The sequence below is a fragment of the Pseudophryne corroboree genome, chromosome 2 (assembly GCF_028390025.1).
Source record: "Pseudophryne corroboree isolate aPseCor3 chromosome 2, aPseCor3.hap2, whole genome shotgun sequence".
Taxonomy (NCBI): domain Eukaryota; kingdom Metazoa; phylum Chordata; class Amphibia; order Anura; family Myobatrachidae; genus Pseudophryne; species Pseudophryne corroboree.
Window position 1 is genome coordinate 250,717,672 of NC_086445.1, and position 18,150 is coordinate 250,735,821.

At 46.3% G+C, this 18,150-nt stretch overlaps 1 protein-coding gene across 2 annotated transcripts in view; it reads right to left on the bottom strand.

The window, feature by feature from the left end:
- CNPY2 (canopy FGF signaling regulator 2) overlaps positions 1-18,150 on the bottom strand; it is a 134,911-nt gene that overhangs the window by 10,659 nt on the left and 106,102 nt on the right. For both annotated transcript variants that reach the window (XM_063952659.1, XM_063952660.1), the window contains one exon: positions 2,592-2,789. In XM_063952659.1, coding sequence (XP_063808729.1) covers positions 2,592-2,789 — 198 coding nt within the window. The remainder of the gene's footprint in view (positions 1-2,591; positions 2,790-18,150) is intronic.

Consider the following 18,150-nt stretch of genomic DNA (forward strand, 5'->3'; position numbering starts at 1 on the left):
GAAGGAACTATATCCAACCCCCTCGCCTTATTCATTCGCAGACAACTACTTCCTTGGGCAAGTCTCAGCTGCCGGATCCTCAAACCTTGCTAGGCGTGACAGATGGGAAGTGTCAATGTCATTAAGATGGTTGTACAACCCAAAATCCTTTATGTGCTTCATCAATCACCAGTATATGTCCCAGCCTCCTTTTTAGACATTTGAATAGTATTCTGCCTTCCCTGATATGGGCAAACAAACATTCTAGAATTAACGTGGATGCTCTCACTAGAACTAGGAACGATGATGGTTTAGCTCTCCCCCATTTTAGATTGTATTACTTTGCTTGCCAATCGGCTCATATCGGACTATGGATACAGGATGACACCTCCTTCTCTCTCTCTCTGCAATTTTTATTCAGCAAACTGTGTCCGGTTATACCCCTCTACAAGTGTTGTTAAGTGGTAAACTTTTTTTGGCTTCTCCACTTATAGTTCAGGCCACCAAGATTTGGCGTGAGGTCCAAACGCTTACTAAATTTGTAGATGTTGATCCAGATACCCCCGTCTGGCACTCCCGTTGGATTCCAGAACTGCATAATATACCAGGAAGACACTCAGATGTGGAAATCCAAAAGGAATTGTATCTATTGGGCAAATTTACGAGACGTCCATTCTTATATCTATCCAACAACTGAAAGACGAGTTTGATTTATCTCAACCATTCTTCTTCAGATATTTACAACGGAGACACGCCCTTCCGGTTCAATATAGGGATAGGCCTTCTGTTTTTACTTCTTCTGCAAAATCATTTCTACTCAAACTAGACAGGGTTAAAACCGTTTCTTTAAAATATTCATTTTTATTAGCAGAACACCATATTGAGGCCCTACCTGCACTGAGGGTTAGATGGGAAACTGACCTTTGCCCTTTGAGTGATGAGGAATGGGATACGGCTAGGAAATTCCCACGTCACGCTACAGTCTCTTTATTCGATTCCAACAAATACAATTTTTTATCCTTCACAGAACCTACTTGACATCTGCTAGACTAGTCACATATGGTGGCCACACTTCTCCTATTTGTCCTAAATGTGGGGCCGCCCAAGGCACTTTTTGGCATCTTGTCTTGAATTGTACAGTAGTCTCCTCCTGCTGGTCACAGATTAAGTCGGTAATAATAGCGACTGGTATCCCTAGGCAGGTTCTCACTCCCAAATTGTGTGTGCTAGGGTGTCAGGGCATGATAGTCCTCGATAATCTTGATAACCAATACCTTACAAATCTCTGCTCCTTGGCCAAGGTGTGCATGGCTCGCTCTTGGATGGCCCGAATAGGTCCCACATTTACTGAATGGGTAGCATTGGTAAATACTTCCCTACAACATGAAAGATATGTTTATATGTCTCGGGGTACAAACCCTCAATTTGATAACATCTGGGCTAAATGGATGGATTCCCCTTACTTCCCTCATACTTAATCTTTAGTGAATATATATCTAGATGGAGTTACCTCAGGTTCCAATATGGATTTCAATATGCCACCCTGTTTTGGCAAGTTTCAACTAGCAATGTATGGTATTTTGCTTAATGTATATTCTGTACATGGGTGTTTTAAATGAAGGTCATGTTTTTTCTTTTTCCTTTCTTCCCCCCTTTTTTTTTCTTTTTGTGGGATTTCTTTGCGTTATTTTCTTTTTGTGTTGATGTTTATAAAAAAATCTATAGATACTTGGCAGATCATTTTTACAGAGTACAGACAGTATTCTTGGTTATGAATTTATTGATTCACCATTTATTACAATGTGCTGTTACAGATATCTCTGAATAACACAATGGACTTTTGATTGCTATACATGCTCAATATTCTTGGCCGATTCTGCCGTGTTACATGGATTTCTATGCAATTCTCTATTATCTGATCTTTCCCAAAGGAGTTATGCTTAATGTCTGCGTCTCTTTTTTCCGTGTAAACATTTGTATGGTTCGCTGATTACTGTACTGCTCTGTATCATGTTTTGCTTAAATACTACATTATACAAAAAAAAAAAAAAAAGTGTTTGATCCAAGAAGGAAGAGTTTAATTGTTGGTGATGTGCGGTACGGCTGACTACATACATATCACTTACGATACTGCTGACATTGCGAGTTTCCCTGCACACCTGTACGTACCACAGGAGTTGAAACTAATTTTCTTGAAGAACATTTTTCATAGGCAGAAAATATGTACATCATATCATTGTCACAACTAGGGTTAAAGATATTGGGGACTATGCATGCAGTAGAAAGGTGACTGCAAATACTGTATGGCTGATAGCATTCATCTTCCAATCATATTATGTACAGGACAAATAATGTTCAGCTCTCTTACAGCTGGATGAGTATTAGGCAACGTGCAAATATTGGGGCTTTACATACAGAGATATTGCTGTGTGTGGCCTCCTCTGTAAACAGGGTGATTCAATTCACAGCCCAATATTTTCCTTCACAACAAGCCAACATGAACAACACCATTATAACCCACCTAGCACCAGCACAGAAACAACCATTTCTCTTGCATGTAATCCACTAGAATTCATTTTCAATTTCAGCATAAGCCCAGCAGTAGTACTCACTGTAAACTTCAAGTCAGATATCGCTTCTCTATCCATGTTAGTATTAGAGGCATCCATCTTCTTGCCATCACGAGAAAGGACACGCACGTAGATTTTGCGATTTGTATCTGGGTCTGTTCTCTCGCCATACTCTGTCATCTTTTCACATATTTGCTCCAGAATTTCCATAAGATGGGCTTCTGTTCGGGCATAGGGTACCTAAAATAAGCGTAGTAACAAATAACCTGTTATGTTGACAAGGGGTAAAAATGACAGATTTTTGTGTCAAATCTGCAGATTTGAACCAGGTTTCAATACCTTCTAGTTACCCTCTACAAAATAAAAAAAAATAAGATTTTAAACCTACCGGTAAATCTTTTTCTCGTAGTCCGTAGAGGATGCTGGGGACTCCGTAAGGACCATGGGGATAGACGGGTTCCGCAGGAGACATGGGCACTTTAAGAAAGAACTTTAGGTATGGGTGTGCACTGGCTCCTCCCTCTATGCCCCTTCTCCAGACCTCAGTTAGAGAAACTGTGCCCAGAGGAGACGGACAATACGAGGAAAGGATTTTTGTTAATCCAAGGGCAAGATTCATACCAGCCCACACCAATCACACTGTATAACTTGTGTTATATACGAACCAGTTAACCGTATGAAACAACACAGCATCAGTTCGAGACCGATGAAACTATAACATAACCCTTATGTAAACAAAACTATATACAAGTCTTGCAGAAGTAGTCCGCACTTGGGACGGCGCCCAGCATCCTTTACAGACTACGAGAAAAAGATTTACCGGTAGGTTTAAAATCTTATTTTCTATTACGTCCTAGAGGATGCTGGGGACTCCGTAAGGACCATGGGGATTATACCAAAGCTCCCAAACGGGCGGGAGAGTGCGGATGACTCTGCAGCACCGACTGAGCAAACAGGAGGTCCTCCTCAGCCAGGGTATCAAACTTATAGAACTTTGCAAAGGTGTTTGAACCCGACCAAGTAGCAGCTCGACAAAGTTGTAATGCCGAGACGCCTCGGGCAGCCGCCCAAGAAGAGCCCACCTTCCTAGTGGAATGGGCCTTAACAGATTTTGGTAACGGCAATCCAGCCGTAGAATAAGCCTGCTGAATCGTGTTACAGATCCAGCGAGCAATAATCTGTTTTGAAGCAGGAGCGCCAACCTTGTTGGCTGCATACAGAACAAACAGTGCTTCTGTTTTTCTGACCCTAGCCGTTCTGGCCACGTAAATTTTCAAAGCCCTGACCACATCAAGGGACTCGGAATCCTCCAAATCTCACGTAGCCACAGGAACCACAATAGGTTGGTTCATATGAAAAGATGACACCACCTTAGGCAAAAATTGAGGACGGGTCCGCAATTCCGCTCTATCCATATGGAAAACAAGATAGGGACTTTAATGAGACAAAGCCGCCAATTCTGAAACTCACCTAGCCGAAGCCAAGGCTAACAACATGACCAGCTTCCAAGTGAGATATTTTAACTCCACCGTTTTAAGTGGTTCAAACCAGTGCAACTTAAGGAAACTCAACACCACGTTAAGGTCGCAAGGCGCCACCGGAGGCACAAAAGGAGGCTGATTATGCAGCACTCCCTTCACAAAAGTCTGTACTTCTGGGAGAGAAGCCAATTCCTTCTGAAAGAAAATGGATAAGGCCGAAATCTGAACCTTAATGGAGCCTAACTTTAGGCCCAAAATTCACTCCAGTTTGTAGGAAGTGAAGGAAACGGCCCAGATGGAATTCTTCTGTAGGAGCATTCCTGGCCTGACACCAAGAAACATACTTTCTCCATATTCGGTGATAATGTTTAGCTGTCACGTCCTTCCTAGCCTTTATCAGAGTAGGAATGACCTCATCCGGAATGCCCTTTTCCGATAGGATCCGGCGTTCAACCGCCATACCGTCAAACGCAGCCGCGGTAAGTCTTGGAACAGACAGGGCCCCTGTTGCAGCAGGTCCTGTCTTAGAGGAAGAGGCCACGGATCTTCTGTGAGCATCTCCTGCAGATCCGGATACCAGGCCCTTCGCAGCCAATCTGGAACAATGAGAATTGTCTGTACTCCTCTTTTTCTTATTATTCTCAACACCTTTGGGATGAGAGGGAGAGGAGGAAACACATAGACCGACTGGAACACCCACGGTGTCACTAGCGCGTCCACAGCCACTGCCTGAGGGTCTCTTGACCTGGCGCAATACCTCTGTAGCTTTTTGTTGCGGCGGGACGCCATCATGTCTATCTGTGGCAGTCCCCACTGACTTGCAATCTGTGGGAAGACTTCCTGATGAAGTCCCCACTCTCCTGGATGCAGGTCGTGTCTGCTGAGGAAGTCTGCTTCCCAGTTGTCCACTCCCGGAATGAACACTGCTGACAGTGCGCTTACATGATTTTCCGCCCAGCGAAGAATCCTGGTGGCTTCCGCCATTGCCACTCTGCTCCTTGTGCCGCCTTGGCGGTTTACATGAGCCACTGCGGTGATGTTGTCTGACTGGATCAGAACCGGTAGGTCGCGAAGCAAGGTCTCCGCTTGACGAAGGGCGTTGTATATGTGTCAGGACCGGGTGTTTTTGTGAATCCGTTAACCTGGAACCAACCTCAGGTGTAGGTGCTGGGGTATGAAGAAAACAGGGAGGACGAAGGAAGTTCCGTTTCATATATTTATTAAAGTAACAATTCGGTAAGGAGTTAAATGACTAGTTGTTAATCATCATTATACTGAAGTATTGCAGGAATGACAGAAATAATATGCAAGAGGAAACTCAGAAATAAATAAAAGAAATGTTCATGGAAACATATGCAAAAACAAGCTGAAGAATAAATGTTGAATTGTCCAAATATAAACAGGCTTTGATGCTGAACTGCAGATTGTGTTTAACTGGTTAATGCAGACATGGAGAATTAACTGTAAGAATTTGCAATGAAGTTTTAAGAGTTAACTGAGAGACTGTGAAGAATTATCCTTGTAATGACAACATAGAAAAAGTACTGAATTGGGTTACTTGCGGGTTCCGGAGATCACTGTGAAACTGTAGTAGATGGCAAGGTGATGAATGGGTTAAATGCAGAGTTGAACAAACGAACAGCTGAGGGAATTGGAATCCTCCAGACTTTGTATGATAGACAGACAGACAGGGTAACCTCATGCAGGACACTGGGAATCCGAGTATTTCCAATAGGTGTGCAATTGACTGATAAGCACAATGGAGAGCCGGTAGATCTTTGGCAGTGAAGGCTGCAAAACGGACCTCTGGGAACGGAGGCGATATCTGGACCACGGGAATCACACAGGAATGCACGGAGAGAGTTCAGAGCTAGAGCACAGCTTTGATACAACAAAGCACTGGCCCAGAGTGACATAATCCCAGCCTACTTAAAGGCAGCACAAGCACGGGATTGGCTTACACCTGCCCACAGGTGTTTTCACAAGTGCTCAGTATTAGCTATTTGGTCTCCAACATGGCCACCTCCTATACAGCAGACACACCGCAGTGCCTTAGGCCATTTGGTCCCCGCACACTCAGTTCCCAGACTCTGCATTACCTGTGCCATTGATCACGCCGTGTCCCCACACGGGCGCACAGCACCGCGAGCAACCGCACTGGCAACGGATGAACCCCAGAACCCGCAAAGGTGAGAGACCGGTTCGCGACAGTACCCCCTCTTCTACGGGTGGTCTCCGAACACCTTTGAACCTTGTCAGGATTTTTGGAGAAGTATTTCTGTACCAGTCTTGGAGCATGAACATCTTCAGAGAAAACCCAGGATCTCTCCTCCGGGCCGTAACCCTTCCAGTCGACCAGAAACTGTAAACGTCCATATCGGGAACGTGAGTCCACAATCTCTTTAACTTCAAATTCCTCATTCTGCAAAGAGTGAACTTTAGGAGATTTGGACTGGGTAGTACGGAACTTATTGAGAATCAAAGGCTTCAGTAAAGATGTATGAAAGGCGTTAGGAATTCTCAAAGACGGTGGCAGCTTGACTTTGTATGACACAGGGTTGAGTACCTTTACAATGGGAAATGGACCAATAAACCTGGGAGCAAATTTCTTAGAAGGAACTTTGAACTTGAGATTGCGCGTAGAAATCCAAACTTGGTCTCCCACTTTGTAATTCGGTACAGCTTTACGTTTTCTATCTGCAAAAGATTTATAACGAGCGGAAGTTTTGACCAAGGACTTACGTACACAACTCCAGATGCTAGATAGACGTTGAAGCTCTTGATCTGCCGCTGGGACCTCTAGGGCTGGCAATGGATGAAACTCTGGCACACGAGGATGAAAGCCGAAGTTAATATAAAAGGGCGTAGATTCTGAAGATGAATGGAAGAGATTATTATGAGCAAATTCTGCCAATGGGAGGTAGTCAACCCAGTCATCCTGTGAGGACGATATATATAGCCGGAGAAATGTTTCAAGGTCTTGGTTGACTCTCTGTTTGTCCATCTGTCTGAGGATGATATGCAGAAGAAAAGTTCAACTTGACATTTAAAGATGAACAAAGCGACCTCCAAAACTTGGCCACAAACTGTGTTCCCCGATCAGAAACAATTTCTCGAGGAAGGCCATGCAACTTGAAGATTTCAGAGATGAACAATCTGGCTAGTAAAGGGGCAGATGGTAACCCAGTTAATGGAATGAAATGTGCCATTTTCGAAAATCGATCCACTATCACCCAAATGGTATTTCGCCCTTTTGATGGAGGTAGATCGGTCACGAAATCCATTGAGATATGAGTCCATGGTTGTTTGGGTATGGATAGTGGATGTAACAAACCTGGTGGAGAACTTCTTGGACTCTTATGTTGGGCACATTTAGGACATGCTGCTATAAACTCTTGGACATCGGCTTTGAGACGTGGCCACCAATAAGACTGTTGAATAAACTTGAGAGTCTTTAGAACCCCAGGATGACCCATGAAGGAAGAGGAGTGAGCCCAGGTAAGCAGCCGTTTTCGAAGACTTGTGGCGACAAAGGTCTTGCCAGGCGGAGGAACTGGAGAGGTTCGAGTCATTAAAAAGGACCTAGGATTCACAATGGCTTGATTCGTGGTAGCATCATTTAATTCAGAAGAAGCGAAGGACCGGGAAAGGGCATCTGCCTTTTTGTTCCGAGACCCTGGACGATAGGTGAGTTTGAAATCAAATCGTGAGAAGAAAAGCGCCCATCGAGCTTGTCGTGGATTCAAACACTGAGCTGACTGCAGATACAGAAGATTCTTATGATCAGTATAAACTGTAATGCGATGTTGAGCTCCTTCTAGAAGGTATCTCCACTCCTCAAATGCCAACTTGATGGCAAGTAACTCTTGCTCACCGATTGCATAATTACGTTCTGCCGGGAGGAACTTACGGGAGAAATATCCGCAGGGATGGACCTTTTTATCTTCAAAGACTTGTGACAACACAGCTCCTACTGCTTCTGTAGATGCATCCACCTCTAGTAGAAAGGGACGATTCAGATCAGGCTGTCGAAGAATGGGGGCTGACACAAAGGCTTGCTTTAAATCAGAGAAGGCTTTGATTGCTTCTGAAGACCAGTTCGTAGGATTTGCTCCCTTACGAGTTAGGGCTGTGATGGGAGCAGCTAACGTAGAATAATTCTTAATGAATCTCCTATAGAAATTAGCAAAGCCGAGAAATCGCTGAATCCCCTTGAGAGTTGTAGGAGTGGACCAATCTCGGATAGCTTGTACCTTACCGGGATCCATACATAGCTCTGATCCGGAAATGATGTAACCAAGGAACGGTATGGAAGATACTTCAAAAGTGCACTTCTCTAACTTACAATAAAGTTGATTTTTCCTCAGACGTGTCAGTACCTCTTTAACTTGGTGACGGTGAGACTTTATATCCCTAGAGAATATTAGGATATCATCCAGGTACACTACTAGACACTTGTAGAGAAGATCACGAAAAAGTTCATTCACATAGCTTTGAAAAACTGCAGGTGCATTACAAAGACCGAAAGGCATTACAAGGTATTCGTAATGCCCATCCCGGGTATTAAAAGCAGTTTTCCACTCGTCCCCTTCTCGGATGCGGATTAAATTGTAGGCCCCTCGGAGATCCAGTTTTGTAAACACAGTAGCTCCTTTTACCCGGTCAAATAATTCTGGAATTAAGGGTAATGGATACTTGTTTTTCACAGTGATCTCATTGAGTCCACGGTAATCTATGCATGGTCGTAACCCACCGTCCTTCTTAACGAAAAAGAATCCGGCTCCTGCAGGTGAAGAAGATGGTCTGATAAATCCTTTGGTTAGATTTTCTTGTATATAATCAGACATAGCTTGCGTCTCTGGGATGGATAGCGGATAAATTCGTCCCCTAGGAGGTGTTTTACCCGGAACCAGGACAATTGGGCAGTCCCATTCGCGATGAGGAGGTAGAGAGTCTGCTGCTTGTTTACTGAAAACATCCGCAAAGGATTGATACACCGGAGGTAGGTCGGGAAGGCTGATTGACCGGAGAGGTACAATTGAGGCTAAACAGTCTTTGGTACAAGATTTACCCCATGAAAGGACTTCCATGGTTTGCCAATTAAGTTGAGGGTTATGTTTCTGCAGCCAAGGTAAACCAAGTATCACATCTTGAGAGGCTTTGGGAATCACGTAGAAGGAGAGGTATTCGGAATGGAGCACACCAACTTTCATCTTGAGACATACGGTTCGATGAGTAATTATACCATCTGGAATTCGACTTCCATCCACTGCTGTTACGGCAACTGCTGCTTCCAGAGGCATGGTTTGAACTTTAGACCGCATGACAAAGGCTGAGGAGATGAAGTTCTCGGCTGCCCCAGAATCTAGGAGAGCTGAAACTTTCACTGTAGAACTTGGAACTTCTAATTGAATAGACAAAGTCGGCTCTTCCCCAGAACGTGATTCTAGAGTAACTCCTAGCTTAACCTCTCTTGAATAAGCTAGGAGCGAGAGTTTCCCGGTCGGAGTTTGCAGAATTTAACTAAGTGTTCAGAGGACCCACAGTACATGCAGAGGTTACCCTGTCGACGACGAAGTCGTTCCTCTTCTGTGAGGCAAGAGCGCCCAATCTGCATAGGTTCATCTGTCGTTACCGGAGACTGTGATGAAGAATCTTGTCGAGGCCTAGGATGATAACGTGGACTGGATCGCTCTGCCCTGGATTTCTCTAAACATCGCTCCCTGTAGCGTAGGTCAAGTTTGTTACAGAGAGAAATCAATTCATCCAGTTTAGTTGGCACATCCCGGATAGTTAAATCGTCCTTGATTCTCTCAGAAAGTCCATTCCAAAACGCGGCGATCAGGGCCTCCTCATTCCAGTTTAACTCTGAAGACAACGTGCGAAACTGAACAATATATTGATTGACAGGACGTAAACCTTGACGTAGACGGAGAATCTCCAAAGATGCTGAGGTGGTCCTGCCGGGTTCGTCAAAGATTCTCCGGAAAGAAGATACAAACTCTTTGTAATTAGAGAGGATAGGATCACCTCTCTCCCATAATGGTGATGCCCACTCCAGAGCCTGACCGGAGAGGAGGGCAATAATATATGCGACCTTAGAACGAGCTGATGGGAAACTGGCGGACATCAGTTCGAACTGGATCTCGCATTGATTCAGGAATCCCCTGCAAAGTTTTGGAGTTCCGTCAAACTTACTCGGAGAGGGTAACTGCAAGCGGGATGTAGGCAGCATCACAGGAGAAGCTGTAGTGGTAACTGGGACAACCGGAGTTGGAATCTGGACTTGAGACGTTTTAATTGCTGTATGAAGAGTCTCTAAACGGTCTGCCATAGTTTGCATAAACTGCACTATTTGTGTCTGTATAGACTCCTGGTTTTCCAGACGGGAAAGGATATTTGACGTAGCACCGCCTCCTGCGAATTGGTCACTTGACGGATCCATGTGGCCAGTGCTTACTGTCAGGACCGGGTGTTTTTGTGAATCCGTTAACCTGGAACCAACCTCAGGTGTAGGTGCTGGGGTATGAAGAAAACAGGGAGGACGAAGGAAGTTCCGTTTCATATATTTATTAAAGTAACAATTCGGTAAGGAGTTAAATGACTAGTTGTTAATCATCATTATACTGAAGTATTGCAGGAATGACAGAAATAATATGCAAGAGGAAACTCAGAAATAAATAAAAGAAATGTTCATGGAAACATATGCAAAAACAAGCTGAAGAATAAATGTTGAATTGTCCAAATATAAACAGGCTTTGATGCTGAACTGCAGATTGTGTTTAACTGGTTAATGCAGACATGGAGAATTAACTGTAAGAATTTGCAATGAAGTTTTAAGAGTTAACTGAGAGACTGTGAAGAATTATCCTTGTAATGACAACATAGAAAAAGTACTGAATTGGGTTACTTGCGGGTTCCGGAGATCACTGTGAAACTGTAGTAGATGGCAAGGTGATGAATGGGTTAAATGCAGAGTTGAACAAACGAACAGCTGAGGGAATTGGAATCCTCCAGACTTTGTATGATAGACAGACAGACAGGGTAACCTCATGCAGGACACTGGGAATCCGAGTATTTCCAATAGGTGTGCAATTGACTGATAAGCACAATGGAGAGCCGGTAGATCTTTGGCAGTGAAGGCTGCAAAACGGACCTCTGGGAACGGAGGCGATATCTGGACCACGGGAATCACACAGGAATGCACGGAGAGAGTTCAGAGCTAGAGCACAGCTTTGATACAACAAAGCACTGGCCCAGAGTGACATAATCCCAGCCTACTTAAAGGCAGCACAAGCACGGGATTGGCTTACACCTGCCCACAGGTGTTTTCACAAGTGCTCAGTATTAGCTATTTGGTCTCCAACATGGCCACCTCCTATACAGCAGACACACCGCAGTGCCTTAGGCCATTTGGTCCCCGCACTCACAGTTCCCAGACTCTGCATTACCTGTGCCATTGATCACGCCGTGTCCCCACACGGGCGCACAGCACCGCGAGCAACCGCACTGGCAACGGATGAACCCCAGAACCCGCAAAGGTGAGAGACCGGTTCGTGACAATATGGCCCTCAGCTCCAGGACGTTGATGTGAAGACAAGTCTCTTGACTTGACCAAAAACCTTGGAAGTTTCTTCCCTGTGTGACTGCTCCCCAACCTCGGAGGCTCGCGTCCGTGGTTACCAGAATCTAGTCCTGAATGCCGAACCTGCGACCCTCTAGAACAGTGTTTCCCAACCTCGGTCCTCAAGGCACACTAACAGTCCTGGTTTTATTGAAATCCAGGCTTGAACACAGGTGACTTAATTAGTACCTCAGTTATTTTGATTTAACCATCTGTGCTGAAGTCTGGATATCACTAAAACCTGCACTGTTGGTGTGCCTTGAGGACCGCGGTTGGGAATGCCTGCTCTAGAAGGTGAGCACTCTGTAACCACCACAGGAGAGATACCCAGGCCCTGGGGGACAGGGTGATCAGCGGATGAATCTGTAGATGTGACCCGGACCATTTGTCTAGTATGTCCCATTGGAAAGTCCTCGCATGGAACCTGCCGAAGGGAATGGCCTCGTAAGATGCCACCATCTTCCCCAGGACCCGAGTGCAGTGATGCACTGACACCTGTTTTGGCTTCAATAGGTTCCTGACCAGAGTCATGAGTTCCTGAGCCTTTTCTATCGGAAGATAAACCCTTTTCTGGTCCGTATCCAGAATCATGCCTAAAAAGGTCAGACGAGTCGTAGGAACCAACTGTGACTTTGGGATATTGAAAATCCAGCCGTGTTGCTGTAACACCTTCAGTGAAAGTGACACGCTGTTCAGCCACTGCTCTCGTGATCTCGCTTTTATGAGGAGATCGTCCAAGTACGGGATAATTGTGACACCCCGCTTGCGCAGGAGCACCATCATTTCTGCCATTACCTTGGTGCAAATCCTCGGGGCCGTGTAAAGCCCAAACGGCAACGTCTGAAATTGGTAATGACAATCCTGTACCGCAAATCTCAGGTACGCCTGATGAGGTGGATATATGGGAACATGAAGGTATGCATCCTTTATGTCCAGGGATACCATAAAATCCCTCCCTTCTAGGCTGGCGATGACCGCCCTGAGCGATTCCATCTTGAACTTGAACCTTTCAAGTATAGGTTCAGGGATTTTAAATTTAAAATGGGTCTGACTGAACCGTCCGGTTTCGGGACTACAAACAGGGTTGAGTAATATCCCCTCCCTTGTTGAAGTAGGGGAACTTTGACCACCACCTGTTGAAGATGCAATTTGTGAATTGCATTTAACACTATCTCCCTTTCTGGGGGAGAAGCCGGTAGGGCCGATTTGAAAAACCGTCGAGGAGGCACCTCTTCGAACTCCAGCTTGTAACCTTGGGAAACAATTTCTATTGCCCAGGGATCCACCTGCGAGTGAACCCAGATGTGGCTGAAAACTCGAAGACGTGCCCCCACTGGGGCGGACTCCCTTAGCTGAGCCCCAGCGTCATGCAGTGGATTTAGTAGAGGCCGGGGAGGACTTCCGTTCCTGGGAACTAGCTGTGTTTTGCAGCTTTTTTCCTCTGCCCTTTCCTCTGGCAAGAAAGGACGCACCTCGTACTCTCTTGTTTCTCTGTGACCGAAAGGACTGCATTTGATAATGTGGCGCTTTCTTAGGTTGTGAGGGAATATAAGGCAAAAAATTTGATTTACCTGCCGTAGCTGTGGAGACCAGGTCCGAGAGACCTTCCCCAAACAATTCCACACCCCTGTAAGGCAAAACCTCCATATGCCTCTTTGAGTCGGCATCACCTGTCCATTGCCGGATCCATAGGACTCGTCTAGCAGAAATCGCCATAGCGTTGACTCTAGAACCCAGTAGGCCAATGTCTCTTTCAGCATCTCTCATATATAAGACAGCATCTTTAATATGTCCTAGGGTCAATAAAATGGTATCCTTATCCAGGGTATCAATCTCCGTCGATAAGGTATCTGTTCACGCTATTAAAGCGCTACAAACCCAAGCCAACGCTATCGCCGGTCTGAGTAAGGTACCAGAATGTGTGTAAATGGACTTCAAGGTAACCTCCTGCTTGCGATCAGCAGGATCCCTGAGGGTAGCCGTATCTTGGGATGGCAGCGCTACCTTTTTGGATAGGCGTGTCAACGCTTTGTCCACCCTAGGGGAGGATTCCCACCGTATCCTGTCCTTTGCCGGGAAAGGATATGTCATAAGAATCCTTTTGGGAATCTGCAGTTTGTTGTCTGGAGATTCCCACGCTTTTTCGCATAACTCGTTCAGCTCATGAGAGGGGGGAAAGGTTACCTCAGCTTTCTTTCCCTTAAACATGTGTACCCTCGTGTCAAGGACAGAGGGGTCATCAGTGATATGCAGTACATCCTTTATTGCAATAATCATATATTGAATACTTTTAGCCAATTTTGGCTGTAACTTTGCATCATCGTAGTCGACACTGGAGTCAGAATCCGTGTCGGTATCAGGGTCTACTATTTGGGATAGTGGGCGCTTTTGAGACCCCGAAGGTCCCTGCGACATAGGCCTCCGCTTTGTCCAATCTTTTGTGCAATAAATTCACATTAGCACTTAAAACATTCCACATATCCATACAGTCAGGTGTCAGCGTTGTCGACGGAGACACCACATTCATTTGCTCCACCTCCTCCCTAGGAGAGCCTTCTACCTCAGACATGTCGACACACCACACACTTTGAGAATCGTCATATCTGAAGACAGTACCCCACAAGGCCCTTTGGAGAGACAGAGAGAGAGTATGCCAGCAAACACCCAGCGCAAATGACTCAGGAAAAACACACAATATGTTTACCCAGATAGCGCTATAATCATGTATTTTGCGCCAAATTATGTGTCCCCCCCCCTTCTTTAAAACCCTCTTTCACCGTGTAAGCAGGGGAGAGTACGGGGAGCTTCCTCTCAGCGCTGTGCTGTGGAGAAAATGGCGCCTGTGAGTGCTGAGGAACAAGCTCCGCCCCCTCAGCGGCGGGCTTCGGTTTTGCTAAAATATTGAAAAAACTGGCGGGGGCTCTTATATATACAGTGCCCAGCCCGTATATATACATTTTTGCCAGAGATTGAGGTTCATATTGCTGCCCAGGGCGCCCCCCCTGCGCCCTGCACCCTTACAGTGTTTGCCTGTGTGTCTGTGTGGGAGCAATGGCGCACAGCGCTACCGCTGTGCGTTACCTCACTGAAGATCTGAAGTCTTCTGCCGCCTCTGAAGTCTTCTTTCTTCTCATACTCACCCGGCTTCTATCTTCCGGCTCTGCGAGGAGGACGGCGGCGCGGCTCTGGGACGGACGGCGAGGGTGAGACCTGCGTACCGATCCCTCTGGAGCTAATGGTGTCCAGTAGCCTAAGAAACAGAGCCTAACATTAAAGTAGGTCTGTTTCTCTCCCCTCAGTCCCTCGATGCAGGGAGTCTGTTGCCAGCAGGCTCCCTGAAAATAAAAAACTTAACAAAATACTTTCTTTTCAGGAAACTCAGGAGAGTTTCTGAAATGCACCCAGTCTCCTCTGGGCACAGTAATAAAAGTCTTAAAGTGCCCATGTCTCCTGCGGAGCCCGTCTATCCCCATGGTCCTTACGGAGTCCCCAGCATCCTCTAGGACAGGGGTGGGCAATTATTTCAGCTGGGGGGCCGCTTAACACTTCCAGTGAATAGTCGAGGGCCACACACAAAATATCTTGTAAAATCGGGTCTGAACTGCGCATGCACCGCAATGTGCAGGCGCGTCGGTCTGCAGCGTCTGGCAGCGACGGGATGGTACGAACAAAGCGATCGCACAGTGATTGACAGGAAGAGGGCGTTTGTGGGTGGCAATTGCCCGTTTTAGAGGAGTGTCCGCAAAAATGAAGGAGGGACCAGGCGTTTGGAGGGAGGGTTTCTGACGTCAGCTCCGGTCCCGATCATCGCACCGGAAGAGTAAGTCCTGAGCTGTGCAGAAACTGCACAAACTTCTGTTTGTGCAGCTCTCTGCAGATGTGATCACACCCCTGCACAGCGATTACCCCCACCCCCTGTAGGTGGCGACTACCTGATCGCAGCAGTGCAAAAATTGCCTGCTAGCGATCAGGTCTGAATTAGGCCCATAGATATGTATATAACTATAAAAACATAGTGTGTGTATATATATATATATATATATATATATATATATATATATATATATATATATATATATATATATAAAACATACACCACAATATACATTACATACGTAGTTTTTTTACAGGCAAATACAAAATGTCTAAAAAAACACATCTAATAAATAAAGAAATAAATAAAAAACAGTGCTGAAAACAAACAGCATCCTGTGTAATGCTGGTATTCACAGCTCCTGTCTCTCCCTGGGCACAGTTACTAGCTCCACCCCCCCCCCCCCCCACGACCCATATAGCAGTCTCTACCCCCCTCCCCCCTCCCCATATAGCAGTCCCAACACCTCTTCACCCCCCTCCCCTAAACCCGTATGGCAGTCCCTAATCTCCCTCCCTCTCCTCTCTCCCCCTCCTCTCCCCCCCCCCCCCCCGAACCAATAAAGCAGTCTTTTAAACTTATCCACAGTCCCCATTACCTTTTTTACACAGTGGCAGGTCCGCTGCCCAGATGATCCGCTGCCTGCTGCCAGATTCCCGCTGCACGCTGTGCTGCACCGAGTCGCTGCGGCTGCTGCCCACTCCTGCCATGGCCCCGCCCCCGTGACGCCCAGCGCCTGACGTCACAGTGGAAATCCCGGTCAGCAGACCCTGTGACGTAACCGGGATTTCCTCTGCGGCGCCGTGTCTGGGAGCTATGTAGCGCAATGACGAGTGGCTCAGCCAGTCGGGCCGCTTGTCATTGCACACTGGTGTGAGACAGCGGGGCCAGGTAGAATCGGTTCGCGGGCCGGATCCGGCCCGCGGGCCGCACGTTGCCCACCCCTACTCTAGGACGTAAGAGAAATAGGTAAATCCTTTTCTCGTAGTCCATAAGGGAAATTGGGGAATCTAGTACGATGGGGTATAGACGGGGTCCAAAGGAGCCAGTGCACTTTAAATATCTTCAACTGTGTGTGCGGGCTCCTCCCCTCTACGCCCCCTCCCACAGGCAGTTATAGGTAAAAACGTGCCCAAAGGAGAAAGGACATATATGAGAGAAGGAAATATGATAACAAAGAGTGGTGAGATTTAAAAACCAGCACACCACTAACATATAACAACCAGCAGAAAAGTCAATGCACTGAGGCGGTCGCCCAATATCCCTTATGGACTACGAGAAAAGGATTTACCGGTAGGTAATTAAAAATAGGATTTTAATACCTACCGGTAAATCCTTTTCTCTTAGTCCGTAGAGGATGCTGGGGATGCTTCAAGAACCATGGGGTATAGACGGGATCCGCAGGAGACATGGGCACTTTAAGACTTTAAATGGGTGTGAACTGGCTCCTCCCTCTATGTCCCTCCTCCAGACTCCAGTTATAGGAACTGTGCCCAGGGAGACGGACATTTCGAGGAAAAGGATTTATTGTTAAACTAAGGGTGAGATACATACCAGCTCATACCACAAACACGCCGTACAACATGGTATTAAACAGAATTCCAGTCAACGGCATGAACAAAATCAGCAACAGGCTGATCATAACTAAAACACAACCTTTGTGTAACACAAGCAATAACTATTAAACAAGTACTGCAGATAGTGTCCGCACAGGGACGGGCACCCAGCATCCTCTACGGACTAAGAGAAAAGGATTTACTGGTAGGTATTAAAATCCTATTTTCTCATACGTCCTAGAGGATGCTGGGGATGCTTCAAGAACCATGGGGTTTATACCAAAGCTCTAGAACGGGCGGGAGAGTGCGGATGACTCTGCAGCACAGATTGACCAAACAAGAGGTCCTCCTCAGCCAGGGTATCAAACTTGTAAAACTTCGCAAAGGTGTTTGATCCCGACCAAGTAGCAGCTCGGCAAAGCTGCAATGCCGAGACCCCTCGGGCAGCCGCCCAGGATGAGCCCACCTTTCTGGTAGAATGGGCTTTCACCGATTTCGGTAACGGCAATCCTGCCGTAGAATGAGCCTGCTGAATCGTATTACAGATCCAGCGTGCAATAGTCTGCTTGGAAGCAGGAGCCCCAATCTTGTTGGGAGCCCACAGGACAAACAGAGCCTCTGTTTTCCTAATCTGAGCCGTTCTGGCGACATAGATTTTCAAAGCTCTGACCACATCGAGAGACTTCGACTCCGCCAAGGCGTCAGTAGCCACTGGCACCACAATAGGCTGGTTTACGTGAAACGATGAAACCACTTTTGGCAGAAATTGCTGACGAGTTCTAAACTCCGATCTATCTGCATGGAAGATTAAAAAGGGGCTTTGTGAGACAAAGCCGCCAATTCAGACACCCACCTTGCGGATGCCAAGGCCAACAGCATGACCACTTTCCAAGTAAGGAATTTCAACTCAACTTTACATAAAGGTTCAAACCAATGAGATTGCAGGAACTGCAATACCACATTAAGATCCCATGGTGCCACTGGGGGCACAAAGGGAGGTTGGATGTGCAGCACAGCCTTCACGAAGGTCTGAACTTCTGGAAGGGAGGCCGAATTTTGTACTTTA